Source organism: Sceloporus occidentalis, unplaced genomic scaffold, assembly GCF_023333645.1.
Source record: "Sceloporus occidentalis isolate IW3139 unplaced genomic scaffold, rSceOcc1.0.p SCAF_1, whole genome shotgun sequence".
NCBI classification, from domain to species: Eukaryota; Metazoa; Chordata; class Lepidosauria; order Squamata; family Phrynosomatidae; genus Sceloporus; species Sceloporus occidentalis.
The window spans coordinates 233973967-233986080 of NW_028316981.1; the positions used below are offsets into that span (position 1 = coordinate 233973967).

Consider the following 12114-nt stretch of genomic DNA (forward strand, 5'->3'; position numbering starts at 1 on the left):
TGTTTACTTGACCTTTTCTTTTCTTTTCTTTCTTTCTTTTTTCTTTTTTGGTCTCTGGGTGTGGGTGGGTTGTGTTATCACCCTCACAAGAATGACCATTCTTGGTAAGTGTCAACACTCAGCTTCTTGAGACTATCCTTCTGAAAGTACTACTTCTAAATAATTTAACAATATACCTTCCAACTGTCCCGATTTGGTCAGGACAGTTCTGATTAAATCTTTGTCATCCTATTTTTTAAGATGGCTTTAAAATGTCCCCGTTTCTCTCTCCTCTTCCCACTTTCCTCCTTTGTCCTCTTTTGCTCCTTTGCCCTTGGCTTGCAGTTTTTGCCATCTTGACCGTAAATTACTGTGTAGAAAGTCTATACTATTTCTTGTTTTCAAATTTAAAAAGCTGCTTATACTCATAAAAACGTCTGTGAAATTAAACAGAATTTTTGTTAATTCTCTCCATCCCTAAAATTTTTGCTACAATGATACACACAATTTTCTGGAAACAAATATGTTGTATACATTTGGGCTAATGTCTGAGAAAGTATGTGCATGTCTAGATATTGCCCTGTTCTTCTTCGTGGTCTCTGTTCCTTGCACTATAGGGTTTTGCACCTGCGCAGAATCCCCGTTCAGAAGCTGAAAAGCTGAGCAGATTGGCGGGAGGCCCTGCCTCTGTGTACTGAGCATGCTCAGTCCTGCCAATCTAGCTCCACCTGCAGTTCTCTTTTGTCCATTGCAGGAGGTTCCTTCTGCAACCTCACAAGACAAGGCCTGGCGTCTCAGGTGACCCGTGATGCCAAGAAGTCAAAGAAAAAACACAAGTCTAAGGCATCTCTTCCGCCTGCCACTATTTCGGCCTCGATGTCTACTTCGATGTTCACATCGGTCTCGATGGCAGCAACTGCCTTGGAGTCTATTATGGCTTTTTTGCTACTGGCACCGATACCATTGCCGGCATTGCAGCCCCCCATCTCGGTTACTGTTTCAGACTTAACATCTGGGATTTTGACCTCGGCATCTTTGAGTGCTCTAGTGCCACCTGGTTTGATGCTCACTTAATCTTTGCCACCAATGGTCTCTCCACTGCCACTGGTTCTCGTCTTAGTACCGTTGCAGATACTTGCCTCTCCTGCTTGGGCTTATAGGCTTTCCCCCTCTTGCCTTCAGCCCCTCAACACCATGTCTCTTGCTCGATCTCACCACTCTCTAACACCATCTAGAGATGGTGTTGAGTTGTTGGTATCTTCTTCAAGGCACTACTATCAAGACTCGCCTTATACTTTGGTGTTGTATATTTGTCAATATCGAGCCAAAGAATACTGGAGAGAATGCCCTTCTTCCTACTGGTCTTACTCTTCTTCTTACAGAGATCGTTACCACCATAGGGAGCCGTGCTGTGACTCTCCCTCTCGATATTGATCTCGATCCCAATCTCCATGCCATGTTCATGAGTCTAGGCTTGATTACAATCCCACCAGAGTGCCTTTGCCTTTGCCTCGCACTACTGCTACTGTCTCTTGACCTCCTGTATCTCCTGTTCAATCAATGCCTGCAGCTCAGATTCCACTGTTGATGTCGATTACAACTCCTATCCTTGCTATCATTCCCATTGTATCTTCGATGTCGATGTCTCAGTCTCTGCCTCCTCCTGCTGTCACACAGGTTCCTCAGTTTGTTACTCCCGCCATCCCTCAATCTACTGAGGAATTGGCTTATGACACAGAAATGTCATCAGCTTCACCTTCGCCTGTTATTGCATTGTTATTACCTCAGGAAGAAGTTGAAGACACCGCACTTCAATCCCCAAGTGAGGATATTCAGTTCTTCTTGGATGTGATTTAGATAATGGCTCAGGCTATAGGGCTTAATGTTGAGATCGCTCCTAAGCCAGCAAGAGATCCTGTTTTTCAGGTCGTTGATACCCTTGCATTTTCACCAGCTGTCATTTCCTTTTTGGCCTCATTGTCTGATGTCATGAACCTTTCTTGGCTGAAGCCTTCATCTGTACCACCTGCTTCAAGGAAGCTTTAAGGCCTCTAGAAGGTTCATCCTGACACAGCACCCTATCTCTTCACTCGTCCTACTCCTAACTCCTTGGTGGTTGAGTCTACCTCCAAATCTTCTGGCAAGACCCATTCTGCTGCAGTAGACAAGCAAGGTAGACACCTTGACAATTTTGGACGGGGCTTCTACGCTTTGGTTGCCCTTTTTTGCTAAGGTGGGTGACATGCAGGCTTGAATGGGCATCTACCAAATTTTTTATGGGATAAAATGGCTGCTTTCATCCCCTTCCTACTGGAAGAACAAAAAGCGACTGCCCTTGACTTTTACACTGAGGCTCTCTCTGTAGTCAACCAACAGATCCACTCAGCTAGACATTCTGTGGACTGTGCGGCCAAAGCGATGTCAGGTGCAGTCGCGCTCCATCACTATGCTTGGCTCAGATTTACTGATCTCACTGATGAGGCTAAGAATCGTATTGAGGATTTGCCTTTTGAAGGGGATGGCCTTTTTGCGGCTAAGACTGATGAGTCTCTGGACAGATTGGCCAAGGCAAGCCTTACAGGCAAGAGGTTGGGTGTCACTGGTCAGGAGCAACAATACTGGAAACAACAGTGGCGCCCCTGGCCTGCCTCTTCCAACTATTCCAGGCCTCGATCTGTGAACTCTACTCAATACACTGGCTCTTCTCAGTAATCCTCTCAAAGGCCCTACCAGCAGCACTATCCCCAACAACAACAACAACAATCCTCCAAGAAGTCTTCATCCTCCAAATCCCATTTTTGATGGAATAATAATAATAATAATAATAATAATAATAATAATGTCTTAATGACAAAATACATGACTTAATTTCTATTCCACTTTTTTTGCAAAATCAAAGCTGATTACAACAAAAGCATTAGATACAAAGTATGCTCCCAACCAAATAAAACTAACTGACATAATAATAATAATAATAATAATAATAATAATAATAATAAGCAGAATAAGTATATAAAATACAGCGAACATGCTCAGATTACAAAACATAGCAATGCAAGACACAAAAACCAACATGACTTAATAATAGTTAAGATATCACATAACATATTTAACTAACAATATCTAACTTTTTCCTGGCAGCAAAAATACAGTACAAGGCAAAATACAAAACAGCAACAGCAACAAGATACAGTCCCATAGACTTCCTCAAGCATTAAATAATAATAATAATAATAATAATAATAATAATAATAACAACAACATTCCTTTTAGTTTAAAATAAATTAAGCAGTTAAAACAGTTCAAAACCCAGTCAGATGCCACACTCTATCTCCGTGTCCGCCTCCCTCTCAGAAGACTTCCGCAGGGATGTAGAAGTGCTGGGGTGGTGGTAATTGGAGCCAATGTTTGTAAAATGCCGCTCCCCATCTCCACCTCCCTCACAGCAAGTTTCATGGGGACTGAGTTGGTACTGGGCGGGGGGCAGGCTCCGGTCCGGTTTTCCTCTCAGGCTAGTGGCCTCTGCTCTCCTCTTGGGCTTCTCCCTTCAGCTGCTGCTGGTAGTATTGGAGAAAAACAAAGAGGGGTGGGTCTTTATGGCCTCTGCTCTCCTCTTTGGCTTCTCCCTTCAGCTGCTGCCGGTGGTGTTGGGGAAAAGCAGGGAGGGGTGGGTCTTTATCTATGGGGACAACAACATCATCTTGTCCAATTTCTCCAAACTTTCCACTGCCATCACATCATTTTTCCAGAATTCGTCACTTTTACAACAACTGGCATCGAATCACCACAGATACCTGGATACTTACCATTTTACATCTGGGTTACACCATAGAGCTTGCAAGTACTCCACCTCGAGGCATCTTTCGCTCTACTCCATCATCCCCTCCTCTCCTAGAGGAGATCTTCTTCCTTCTCAACAAAGGTGTCATTCAACGCATCTCAGACAGATGTAAGATGGACGGTTATTTCTTCAGGTATTTCACAGTGCCAAAAAGAGATGGCGGACTCAGCCCTATTCTTGATCTAACGGGTGTCAACCATTAAATCACGCCATGCAAATTTGAGATGGTGACCCTTCAGTCCATCCTCCCCTTTCTCCATCAAGGGAATTGGTTTGCATTGTTCAATCTGAAAGATGCTTACCTTTACATTGCCATCAGACCTCAGCACTGCAAGTTTCTCTGCTTCTCTGTTGACAAAAATCTCTTATCAATATGCCATCCTACCTTTTGGCCTCTCCACCGCCCCCCATGTCTTTACAAAATGCATGGCACTGGTCATGTCTCACCTTCACGTTCAGAGAATGAAGATTTTTCCTTATTTGGACGATTGGTTGCTGGTGTTATCCTCCTGCAAGAGTTGCTCTGAGATGTCCACACCACTTTCTCTCTCCTCACTGACTTGGGCCTCACAGTCAAACCCCCCCCCCCCCCCAAATCCGTATTGGAACCGGTCAGGGTGATAGAGTATATAAGCACATCTCTGGTCTCTGTCATGACTCATGTCTACCTGCCCACCGGAAGGGCAGAAGCCCTTTGGACCCACCTTGGTTCTGTTCTCCATATGGACCGTCCTACAGCAAGAGACATTCAGCGACTTCTGGGCCTCATGGCCTCCACCACAGTCGTAACCTACTTCGCGCACCTAAGATTCTGGCCTCTACAAGAATGATTTCTCTCTGTTTTCGACCACCTCAGCGACAGACAGTCCAAGAGGCTCACACTCCCTCAACACGTTCGTGCCTCTCTTCAGTGGTGGTTGATCCCCAGGAATATCCTCAGGGGAATGCCTTTTCAATCTCCAGAATCCTCCAGGATGGTCACCACAGATGCATCTATGACAGGCTGGGCGGGGGGGGGGGGGCATTGCAAAGACCTCTGTGTACAAGGCCGCTGGTCTCCTTCCAAAAAGGAAAAGCACATCAATGCTCTGGAGTTCTTGGCTGTCATCAGGCCTTTCGAGATTTTGAGAACCACCTCCTTCAATGGGTCATCCAGGGGGTAACATGCAATATTACCACAGTCTGTTATATCAACAAACAGGGTGGAACTCGCTCCCCTGTTCTTCTTCATCTTGCTCAACAGCTCTGGACATGGTGCCATCAACGTTCCATTCATCCGGTGGCAACTCATCTGGCAGGCAAGGACAATGTCCTAACAGACTCCCTCAGCCAGCACAGGGTTCTTCAACACGAATGGACCTTGTCACACAAAGTTTTTCATCTCATAGCTTAACGATGGGGAACACCCGCCCTGGATCTCTTTGCCACTCGAGAGGATGTGCACTGTCTGATGTTCTGCGCCTGAGCAGGCCAAGGGACAGGCTCCCTAGGAGATGCTTGCCTTCTCAACTGGAACCGCCACTTCCTCTGTGCCTTTCCCCACTTCCATTAGTGGCAAGGATTGTGGCCAAAATGACCAGTGACAGAGCCAGTGTGATCCTACTGACTCCTTACTGGCTGAGGCAACCCTTGTTTGCCTCCCTCCTCCACCTGTCCAGGGGCCAATACCTCAAACTTCTGAGTTGGCCAGACCTTCTCTCCCACTCCAACAGTGCAGTCCTTCACTTGGACCTATACAGCCTCCCCATGATAGCTTGGAGCATTCGGCCTTGGCTACTCCAGAACATATTTGGGTCCCCAGCTTCCAGACAGGATTCTAGTAAGCAGAATCTTATAAATGGAAGTGTTTTTGTGCCTTTGCTGAGGCTGGAGCTGAGCCTTCTCACCAGTTCAGCTCTCTACAGCCTTGCACTTCCTGCTCCATCTGTGTGGTCAGGGGCTGGCCTTTTCATCTCTCCAGATATATTTGTCAGCTATTGTAGTTAACCAGCCCCCTGGTTTGCCATCTACTAAGCTCTTCACCTCGCCTACCTTGAAGAGGTTTTTCAAAGATCTACACCTTCTATATCCTCTGCTGCCTCCATTGCCTCCTTACTGATCACTCTTATTGGTGCTTACGCGCCTTACCATGCTGCCCTTTGACCCTTTGGGAACAGCTTCTCTGAGACTACTTACACTCAAAGTGGCATTTCTTGTGGTCATCACTTCAGCCAGGAGGTCCTCTGAGCTGACAGCGCTGTGCTCAGATGAGTTGTTTCTAGTTTTTCATATGGAGAAAGTGGTAATCAGGCTGGACATCTCCTTTCTCACTAAGGTGGTATCCCTTTTCCACCTTTCTCAGGACATTGTGCTGCTCATCTTTTTACCTAGACCCTTCCACGCCTCTGGAAAAGACAATGCACACTTGATGTTTGCCATGCTTTGGCATACTGTGTTCAACGTTCTGCTGAGTTCAGATTGACCAACAAGTTGTTTGTTTGTTATGGTGGACCTAGGAAGGGCCACCCTATTTCTTCTCAGGTATTCAAAGTGGATTACCTAGATCATTTTGCTGGCTTGTGAACTGCCCTCTTCCTGTTGGTGTGTGCCACACTCAACCAGGGCTGTCTCCTCATCTGCTGCCTTCCTCAGCGGTGTCCCTCTGCCTGATGTCTGCAAGGCGACCACGTGGTAGCAACTTTCCACTTTTGTCTGGCACTACTGGCTTGAATTCCAGGTCTCATCGGGATGCCTGCTTTGGCCGTGCTGTTCTCTCTTAAATTCTACTGCGACCTTCCCACCTGCCATAGGTAAGCTTTTTAGTCACCCTATTGTGTGAGGCACGGAGACCATGAAGAAGAAGAACAGGTTGCTTACCTGTAACTGTTGTTCTTCGAGTGGTCATCTGTGCCCTCACACAAACCTGTCCTACCTCCACTCAGTCAGGTCCCTGCTTCTTTTTGTGGTAGACTTGAATTGAAGGTGGAGCTAAATTGGTGGGATTGGGCATGCTCAGCACATGGGAGTGGGTGGGGCTTTTCGCCAATCTGCTCAGCTATTCAGCTTCCAAATGGGGGCTCTGTGCAGGTGCAAAACCGTATTGTGTGAGGGCAATCAGTGATAGCAAACGTTTTAGAGACCGAGTGCCCAAACAGCAACCGAAAACCCACTATTTATCACAAAGTGCCATGTCCCTCTGGTTTTCTAGTAACAGCATGTGTGCCCACAGAAAGGGCTCTGAGTGTCACCTTTGGCACTCGTGCCATAAGTTCGCCACCTATGGCACGAGTGCCAGAGGTGACACTCAGAGCCCCTTCTGGCACAAATGATCACTCGAACCACAGTTACAGGTACGTAACCTGTACAGTGCGCCACATCATACGCGGTTTTCATCATATGCTGAAAGCCATGCGGGGCGGCGCATCCCATTTAGATTAATGCTGTGTGTGCCCATGGAACGCGCATGCTGCCACACCACTACCGCATGCACGAGCCCCATTACTTTGAATGGGGCTTGAGCATACGTGGTTTTTTACGCGGGGGGTCCGGAATATTCTTTGAGAGAGCCTTTAATGGATTGGAGCTTATTGAATTGCAATTCTGAGATAGGTTCAATTTTTATAGTAGTTAGAATGCATGTAAGGTATAAAGGTCTATTAATTTTTTAGGAGAGGATTAATTGCAAGAAAAGCCTTTCCCTGATGGAATGAAATGGTTGGTGGAATGAAATGCAAAATAATTTGAAGATGAAAAGAAGCAACTTTTTCATTGAAAGATCACTGTGCTGCAGCTAAGCAAGTCCTATTGAATGTGCAAACGTAAAAAGTTCAGGGTCCCTTTCAGCTCAGGTACATGCTAAGACAAGATGAGATGGCAGGAGTACTAATTCATGAAAGGCAACAAATCATTGTCATGACATTTACACAGAACTTTAATAGTGTCACCTGGGAATAAATCAGTGTGTGGGTGTGTGCCACGTGCATATCATTTCTGAAGCCTTGGAAAATATAATAATAGATTCTTTCAGTGCCATAGTATTTAGCTGAAATTACTAGTTCATTCTCAACCTGAGCCCCTCCCACCCCTTGAAAGATTGATATAAAGGATTTAGAGCAAATAAAAATGTATGCATGTATGTATACATTCATCCTGTTTGCTGGTAGGCATGGGGCACAAATAAGCCATGCTCTTAGTGTCCCCGTTCCAGCCTGATAAGTCCATAAGCTTCCTACATTGAATGGGAAGGTCTACAGAGCAATATGCACTTGTTCTTTTTTGGATAATAGTAGAAGCCTCTCTGTGATCAGGAACTCGGATATGTTGAGTCCCTGATCACACAGGAAAATTTGTTCATGCTGAGCAGAGTTCAGGATGTTAGAGCAGCAATTGGGTATATATCCACATCCCCTTCGCACTTTTACCTCCAATATGAGGCAAAATGAGTAAATGTTTACCATGAATGTGTTAAGGAAAATGCAACATGGGATATACAGTCAAAGAAATAAAACATGTATGTGAGAGTCAGGATGACTCAGCAAAAGCAATTAGGAGCCACACAGGTGTAATAGGTAATGTAATTAGTAAGTTCTAAATGCCAAGGACAGAAATGCAAAGTGGATAATTGAACACACCTGAGAATTGTTAAATGGACAAGGTGAAATGATGAAATCATTAATTGTGGGTTGAACCAGGAGAACCAATGAAAATGGTTGTACACGCCCACTGGGTGGAAACTGACAAGAGTGGGTGGTGTTTTCCAAGGGCTATAATAATTGCTATGAATCCCAATGTATTATGTGGGTAGTAGTGAGGAGTATTGGATAGTTTTGGAGCTGTATATAGTAGAATAAAGTAGATCTTTTATATAAGACTACTGAGTTGTCTGGTGTCTTGAGTGAAGATACAAGAGCCAGCTGGATCCTGAAGAAGTGGGAAGACTTCTGTGGAAGCAAGAGTGAGAAGGCTTGGAGAGTTTGTCAGGGTCTTCAGCCTATTCTCTGTAACTCTGCTGCTTTAGAGCAAAGCTTTAACCACTGGCCAAAACTGGTCAGCGCCGGTGCGTAACAAGGTGGTGAGTTCGAGCCAGAGGTGAAGAGCTACAACTCCCATCATCCCTGACAGAATGCTCTACAAATTAATAGTAAAGGTAAAGGAAAAGGTAGCCCCTTGACATGAATGTCTAGTTGTAGGGGGCGGTGCTCATCTCTGTTACTAAGCCAAAGAGCCAGTGTTGTCTGAGGACTACTCTGGTGGTCATGTGGCCAGCATGCCTGCACCGAAAGCTGTTACCTTCCCACCAAAGTGGTACCTATCTATCTACTTGCATTTGCATGCTTTCGAACTTGGCAGAAGCTGGGACTAGTAACATGAGCTCACCCCATCATGCAGCACTCGGACCTTGAACTGCCACCCTTCTGATCTTCCAGTTGTCAGAATTGGCACCTTAACCACTAAGCCACCGCATCCTTACAAATTAATACAGTACAGTGATATTGTAAGAGACACACTGCCTACAATCTCAGAAGCACCATGAACGGCAGAGTGCACTGCCCACAATCTCAGAAGCACCATAGACTGAACACAAATTGAAGGTAGACTGCTCACAATTGCAGAAGCATCATGACTGAACTTAGAGAGGGGGGAAATGGCACCAAGCACTGCTCACTTTGGACTACTAAAGAGGCTCACTTTGGATTGCTCACATGCATGCAAAGCAAGCTAAGAGGGGGCAGAGCAAGCCTCCATAGTCAGCATGCATGTGAATAATCCAAAGCAAGCCTCTGTAGGACAAAGAGTTGATTGAAACTGATCTATCCATGATTGCAAGTTACACATACAAGTTTCATAATTCAAAGAGGGTATGCTCTTTTTGTAGACAAGCCTTGGGACCATCCACACGGGGATGAGTGGCCCCAAGTGAGCCTCATAGGCAAGAAGAACTGAGGAAAGAGCAGACCCTTCATTGAATTAATGGCACTTCATGTATTTATTAATTTCATTTCATTTTTATACCACCTTTCTTCCATGGCAGCTCACAAATAAAAACATTTTAAAGACTTTACAATAAAAGTTTTAAAACAACTAATAACTTTGAATTAAAAACAATATAAAATCACATATAAAAGCCACCACATGATTATGTATTAAAAGGTTGCTTGAATAAAATCATTTTTGCTTGCTGGCAAAAGGAAAGCAGGGAGGGAGGGAACAGCCTAGCTTCCCATGGAGGGGCATTCCAGAGGATGGGAGCAGCCACCAAGAAGGCTATCTCTCACCAAGCAAGCCTGAGATGTTGGCAGGACTGTGAGAAAACCTGCCCCTGAAGATCTTAGGGCTCTGACAGGTTTGTGTATGTTCTTTCACATAGTCTGGGCCTAAGCCGTATAACTTGTTTGTGATTTGCTAGTGTCAAAAGAGTGAGATTTTGAAAAACAGGGGCTTTCTGTAAAAAAAACATGCAGTTTATGGCCTTCCAGATATCATTGGGCTATAAATCCTATTATCCTTCACCACTTGCTGTACTGGCAGGAGCTAACAGGCAAGGCACTTCAGCATCTGGCTAAGGGTCACAAATGACCTCATCACTGTTTCATATGGTTGTACACACACATTCACATGATATCTGCCTAATTTTTGTTTTATCTACTTGAACAAGCTACCAGCCAATACTCAAATGATATATTCTACAACTAAATAGGGGTAACCAATCACTTTTGAATGAACATATGAGCTAATGGCACTTGTAGATTACTTCATTAAGACTGGTGGACTTTGTATCTTACATGCTTGTGTTGTTTTAATACTGACAAATGCTGTATCCTTTCCTCCTCTGTTACTGAAAATAAAAGCATGTTTCTACTTTGTTTTTGTTTTGTAATAAATCTTTGTTAGCTTTTTCAAGAAAATAAAATTCAACTTAAGTGAGGCGATAGGAGATATTTAAAGCGTTTGATACATGCAAAAAGATAAGCATCGTTACTTAATTTTGTTACGGTTATTTTAAATACTCAATTTCACAATGAAACTGATGACTCCTAATCAGGGGGCATTAATATAAATAAAATAAACATTTTTCCCTTTTCTCTTCCTTAAGACGAACAACAACGTATCCTTACACAGAGACTCAGATGTACAGCCAAAACACTGGGGGGAATTACTTTGATACCCAAGGAAGTTCTGCACAGGTGACAACAGTGGTCTCTTCTCATAGTATGGTGGGCACTGGAGGCATTCAGATGGGTGTCACTGGAGGACAGCTTATCAGCAGCACTGGAGGTACCTACCTGATTGGCAATTCAATGGAGAATTCTGGCCATTCAGTGACTCACACAACACGAGCCTCCCCTGCAACAGTAAGTAATTCAGACTGCTATGTATCTTTATAGCTAGATGCTTGGTCCTCATTATGTCTTTCCATTATGTTTGTTTTCAGCAACAGAAAGTATAGGTTTGTTCAATAAAGGCAGAGTCCACCTACTACTGTTGCCATGCAACTTCTGTTTATTTCATTGTGACTTGCACAAGGACAAGGAAATGAATAAAAGCTACATAGCAACAGGGCACAGTAGATATTACCCATCATGTGACAAAAAAAAAAAAGCCAAAAATGTATACTTTTACCTTAATAGACATAAACCTGGAGACTCTTTTTAAGAAGTATATTCTTTTCAAAAATAACTATAATTCTGAAAGTCTTTTAAAATTTAATAATAGTATCATGATATATGTCACTGGGCTCCATTTCTGGATTTTCTGGCTCATATATGTGTGACAGAAATAACCTCCTTAAGATCAGAGGATTCCTATTCCACACATTATTGTTCCATGATTTAGTGTTCTGGTTATGAGAGCAGTTTGAAATGTGGATGGAGGAAAAATCATAGTTGCATCTTAAATGTGAACAGGCAATTCATCCTTTCAAGCAAATGTGGCAAACTATTATGATTCAATGTTTAGCAGATAGACTGTTGCATGTGAACCCAATGTTTTATTTTATTCCAGTTCCTTGGTTAGTATAATATTGTTCTATTACAAATGATGAGAGGTCTGGTATGGTTTTGATACTAAGCCATAATTTGTCCTAATTGTAATTTGTTGAACAAACCAGGATCCAGCTCACAGACTATAAAGAAAATCAGATTTTTCCACCAAATATTGTTTTACTGTCTCTCCAATCCCCTTGTAAATATCTGTTTATCATACTAAAGTCCTATGTAGCTCTTGCCTCTTCAGTTTTCTTATCGCTGACTGGCTGCAGAAAGAGAGTGGTGAATGCAAATGTTTTCCATATAGGAAACCACTGTTCTACACATTGA

The 12114-nt window shown here is 43.8% G+C and overlaps 1 protein-coding gene across 4 annotated transcripts in view; it reads left to right on the forward strand.

Annotated features, from left to right (window-relative positions):
* RFX3 (regulatory factor X3) overlaps window positions 1-12114 on the forward strand; it is a 180466-nt gene that overhangs the window by 102629 nt on the left and 65723 nt on the right. For all 4 annotated transcript variants that reach the window (XM_089490141.1, XM_089490131.1, XM_089490147.1 and 1 more), the window contains one exon: window positions 10893-11151. In XM_089490141.1, the coding sequence (XP_089346267.1) occupies window positions 10893-11151 (259 nt within the window). The remainder of the gene's footprint in view (window positions 1-10892; window positions 11152-12114) is intronic.